Source organism: Selaginella moellendorffii, unplaced genomic scaffold (genome assembly GCF_000143415.4).
Source record: "Selaginella moellendorffii unplaced genomic scaffold, v1.0 SELMOscaffold_447, whole genome shotgun sequence".
In the NCBI taxonomy this organism is placed as follows: domain Eukaryota; kingdom Viridiplantae; phylum Streptophyta; class Lycopodiopsida; order Selaginellales; family Selaginellaceae; genus Selaginella; species Selaginella moellendorffii.
Genome location: NW_003314702.1, coordinates 1,040 through 6,176, shown reverse-complemented (window position 1 = coordinate 6,176; position 5,137 = coordinate 1,040). Strand labels below are relative to the sequence as shown.

At 41.0% G+C, this 5,137-nt stretch overlaps 1 protein-coding gene across 1 annotated transcript; it reads left to right on the top strand.

Annotated features, from left to right (window-relative positions):
* Positions 1-3,591: 3,591 nt before the first annotated feature.
* LOC112344001 (phospholipase A1-Igamma1, chloroplastic-like) lies at positions 3,592-4,917 on the top strand. The gene has a single exon (XM_024668137.1). The coding sequence runs from the start codon at positions 3,592-3,594 to the stop codon at positions 4,915-4,917; it is 1,326 nt and encodes a 441-aa protein (XP_024523905.1).
* The last annotated feature ends 220 nt before the right edge of the window (positions 4,918-5,137 follow it).

The following is a 5,137-nucleotide window of genomic DNA, read 5'->3' as shown; positions in this document are numbered from 1 at the left end:
CTTCCTGCTCAAGCGCGGATTGTCACCAAAACAGGTTGCAGCAAGGCTGGCTGCAACGCCCATTGATGATGATGAGTCAAGGCCCGCTTCCTCAAGCACAATAAGATGACAGAAACATCTTCCATGACCAAGCTCCTGGCTCACCACGACATCGGTGTCTAGCGGGCGATGCAGTGTTGTTTCTGCTTGTGTGAAGTTGCTGCCGCTTGTTGGTATCACAAGAATCAAAACAACATCCACGAAATCCCAGATCCATTTTAAAATTGAATAGCCACTGGTTTCTAGCGACCTTCATGCACCGTTTGTGGCGATACATGACTTGTCGAGTTCATAATCCACTTATTCCAACCATAGATGCTTAATTATAGGTCCCGTCAAGCATCATTGAAAAAAATTTCCTATAGTGATAATGAGGAGCCTACTACTTCAGTGCAAGAGAACACTTGATCAAGTAAGTTTCTCACGTCTATAGTCATCCTTCTGCTTTAGACTTTACCTGAAAGCTGGGAGGAGAACTGGTCGAAAAGGACACGCACGCAGCATGGTGCTGTGGCAAATGGGCTCACACAAAGGTGTCAAACGGAAACACTGGTGGGATTTTGTAAGAAAACACAACTTAGATTGGAATTTACAACAGTCATTAGAGGTATTTTCATTTTTTGGATTACAATGCATTAGGCAAGGTATTGTATGAGCTGCTAGCTGCTGCTAGTAAGCATCTAAGTTCTTCTCGTGTAATCAAAATGCGCAATATAAACACTTTTATAAACACGAAGAAAACATTCATAAAAGCTTAATTCAAAAATAACTTAGTAATAAACCCTTGAAATAAACACATCAATAACATGAGTTTGAAATTGAATCTTAAAATAAATTGCTACACATTGTATGGTTTGCTTAATAGTAGTGTTATTCTTACTTATTAATCTAATTAATCAAATAAGTTTATAATTATAAGCATGTTTGTAATTTATAAACAAAAGATTAATCTACATATCAACCATTAGATGATAGAATAAAATGAATATACTAGAAAGGGTTTAAGAAAGTTTATAAATTATAAACATGTTTATAAATTATAAATACAAAATTAATCTAAATGAATAATAACCATTAGATGGTAGAATATTCTAGAATATTCAAGCATATTCTAGATTTATCCATTACCATCCCAGTCCCTCTATAGGTTTGCTTAAGCAAACCAAAAAAATCACAAAGGTTATATTTATATGTTTCTTTGTAAATTTTGTTCAAAAACTCATATCTTGGTTTTCTTTCAAATGGTTTTTTATATATTTTTTATAAAAATAATCCAACATGGATAATTAAAACATTATCATATCTAAAATAGTCGTTTGAGCAATAGATTATTATGCTTTAAAACTCAAACAAAGATTTCCAGTCAAGATCAGTTTATTTCACATTTTTCTTTACAATCTTATATCCAGGAGAATCTTAAATGCTCAATCTAATGAAAGACTATGATTCAAATGGTTTGAAGACCTGATTTCTCTTCTATTGCTTGTAATTACTCTTGCATGTACTAGCCTTAAAGTTTGTTCTAAAAGATTTGGTTGCAAGGTCTGGAATGCCATTTCGGTTTCTATCATCAGAAACTGATAAGAAAAGGAAATAAATAAATAAATAAAATAAAAACTCATTGGTGGGATCAATCAATCGAAACCAAACTAAGATGAGCATTGCAAAAACGAAATGTGTGTTATGCTTGTAACTTATTTCTCAATGTCAGCCTACAAATAGTGCTCAAAAGTCCATATATACCATCACCACCTTTCCATCCCAAGCTAGAGGGAAAGCCTTCAAAAAGTTTGGACATTTAATACTGTCTAAATTCTGTATTGTTTCCATGACATTTTGTGTGTCCTCTCCCACACAGAATGAGCTTTAGGACCATGATGATAAAAGTCATAGTCACAATCCTAATCCCACTTTTGAATGAAGACTTACAAACACTAATAACAGTGTCTGGGTTTAGACACTAATGACTTGATCTTCATTACTTTTTCTAGCTATAGAGAAGAAAGCTATTCACCATGAGCTTCAAAGTAAAGGAAAGAGAGATAGCCCTCTACCTCATTCTAAAATGGAGCAAGGTGGAGATCATTGAAAAAGACAAGAAACTTGAAACAATTCATTCCTGTTTAGTATTATTGAATAATCCATTTGATCAATAATTATAAACATTTTTACAATTTATAATTGAAAATTAATCTTATCAAATTAGATGGTAAAATAAATACTAATTTGCTGTGCATTGCAGGTTTACTTAATAGTTCTAATTAATCAAATGAAAGTTTATAATTATAAACATGTTTATAATTTATAAAAACAAGATTGATCTTATTGAATATTAACCATTAAATGGTAAAATAAACTAGAATATACTAAGACATGTTTAGGAAAGTTTATAAATTATAAACATGTTTCTTAATTATAAATACAAAGAACATTACCCTGTAAAGGAATGTCAAACGAGAAACTTGAATCGCATTGATACCTCCCACTACTTTTGCTGCTGTACTAAACCCAATTGTCCAGTGTGAGCTGTAGTATTGATGCAAATGACTCCATCAGCTGTTCCTGACACAACATACTCCATTGAATGCATGTACCTACAGTTAAACAATGGTTGAAAGTGTAATTGAGTTAGAAAAGAGTAATGGTTAGATAGTAAATAATCTAGAATATCCAAGTATATTCGAGGTATATCCACTACCACCTTAAGCAAACCAAAAATATACTAGAAAGTGTTTAGGAAAGTTATAGATTATAAATATGTTTAGATACAAGATTAATCTAAATGAATAACAATTATTTTGTAGAACTTAATATATTTCACTTTTGCTTATGTAAAAAATAAATTAATATAAATAAAAAATTAATATAATTAAATACTAATATTAAGAAGTATAAAAATTGGCTTAACGATGCACCTTCTCATCATCCACATATGCCACCTCACTTTGTTCTACAGGCTCATTGTTGTCTACCCATAATCACTAGCAGCAGCCAAGGATTCCAAGAGTGTGGTGGCCCTAGAGTGTGATGGGCTGCTCTTGGAGCCTTTCCTTGATCAAGACTCTAGGCTGTTCGTCAAGGAGATGATTAAGTATCTGGTGTCGGGACTTCCAATTTACACCTATGATCGCCAAGTGAGGAGGAGAACAGTGATCCCGACCTCGCAACTGCTTTACTGAAGGGATGAGAGTCAAGAGTGAAAGTTCAGTGAAAGTCTGCTGGTCAAAGACGCGATAGCTCCTTTGGCTGACCCTGGTGGTTTGAACTTTGACTATTATGCTTCCCATTCGAGAAGAAATTGAAGAGATCAACGCGAGAATTTCGTATATGCTTTTGACCCGGTGGCAAACTTCGAAAGCGATACTGCTATAAATCCTCTGCCACAATCTCAGCATTCCACCAGCAATCTACACGAAGGGAGAAACAACAAGGGGAGAAGTTTTTTACGAAGCGATCATCTGATTCATTGCAACCATACTCGCCAAGGAGGAGCTGATCGATCGATAGGCGTATCAACAATTGTCCAAGCCCATCAGAGCGAGCATCGAGATCATGGAACGAGTTTCATTTTCACTGTCATTCAAGAGAAGAACGTTGGAGAGAGAAGGAGATTCATTGTCATTCTCATTCAAGAGAAGAACGTTGGAGAGATCTGAAGGAGATGGTCATGGCGCGCGCGTTGTGGAGCTGGAGGAGACGCAGCTGGTGCTGACCCCAGGCTGGCGGGATGCATGCCACTGGAGTCCGCTCCTCCCGCCCGCCAACGCCTCCATCGACAAGCGGCTCCGGCGGGAGATCATCCGATACGGCGAATTCGCGCAGGCTTGCTACGACGGCTTCGAATACAGCGAGGGCTCGGAATTCTGTGGAGACACAAAGTTCTCCAAGGAGGAGCTCCTCCAATCCGTGGGACTCCCAAGCACGGGATACGAAATAACGGCCTATCTCTACGCAACATCGCAGCTGGGCTTGCCCAGCTTCTTCAAGCGCTCCAATTCCAACGCCCAACCCGGCGACGACTCGTGGACGTCGGACACCAACTGGATGGGCTTCGTGGCGGTTGCCACGTCGGACGAGGCCATCCGACGGTTGGGACGCCGCGACATTGTGATGGCCTGGCGCGGGACGGTGACGCAGCTCGAGTGGATCGAGAACCTCAAGGATCTCCTCCGCCCCACCGGGCTCGACCCCACGGATCACAACACCAAAGGCGTGAAAGTGGAGACGGGATTTCTCAGCATCTACACGTCTCCAGTCCCCGGCGATCAGGCCGGGATGAGCACGAGGCAGCAGCTCCACTCGGAGATCAAGCGATTGGTCGGGCTCTACCAGGGCGAGCAGCTGAGTATGACGTTCACGGGCCACAGCCTGGGTGGCGCGCTTGCACTCCTCAGCGCCTACGACGTGACAGAGCTTGGGCTGCCCGGGAGCAATACCCCGGTGTCCGTCTTCACGTTCTCGGCACCCCGAGTTGGGAACCGGGGTTTCAAGAACAGGTGCCTCGAGCTCGGGCTCAAAGTCCTCCAGACACGCAATGGCGCAGACCTGGTGCCCAAAGTTCCAGGGGTGATTGTCAACGAGGACAGCTGTGACATCATCTCGCTCATCTTCCACAGGTTCCCATGGGCCTACACCCATGTTGGCACCGAGTTTGAGCTCAGCAGCGACATCTCTCCGTTTCTGAGGGAAGATGGTGGCTTGACCGATCTGCACAACTTGGAGGCCTTGCTTCACCTGGTTGATGGCTACCAAGGGCCGAGCAAGCCCTTCAGTGTCTCAGGCACCCGGGATATCGCGCTGGTGAACAAGAGATCGGACTATCTCAAGGCAGAGCTTGGAGTTCCAGCAAACTGGTGGTTTAAGGACACCAAGCAGTAGAGCCCGTCTTTCTTCCATCACGATCACAGTGGTGGACTTTTACAAACTCATTCTCTTACGGAGGCCTCACGCTAATCAGTAGGACCAAGCTCTGTTTGGCACGTATATCTGAAAGGTGGCACGCTTGCAATGGCCTATGGAGTTTTGGTTCGAGAAGCCTCCTTGAAGTTCATTGGACCGAATCTTGTAAATATCTTGATTTGAAAACTTACTTTACATT

Bases quoted from the DNA above. Each gene is read 5' to 3' on its own strand.
- LOC112344001 (XM_024668137.1), top strand. From the start codon at position 3,592: ATGGAACGAGTTTCATTTTCACTGTCATTCAAGAGAAGAACGTTGGAG.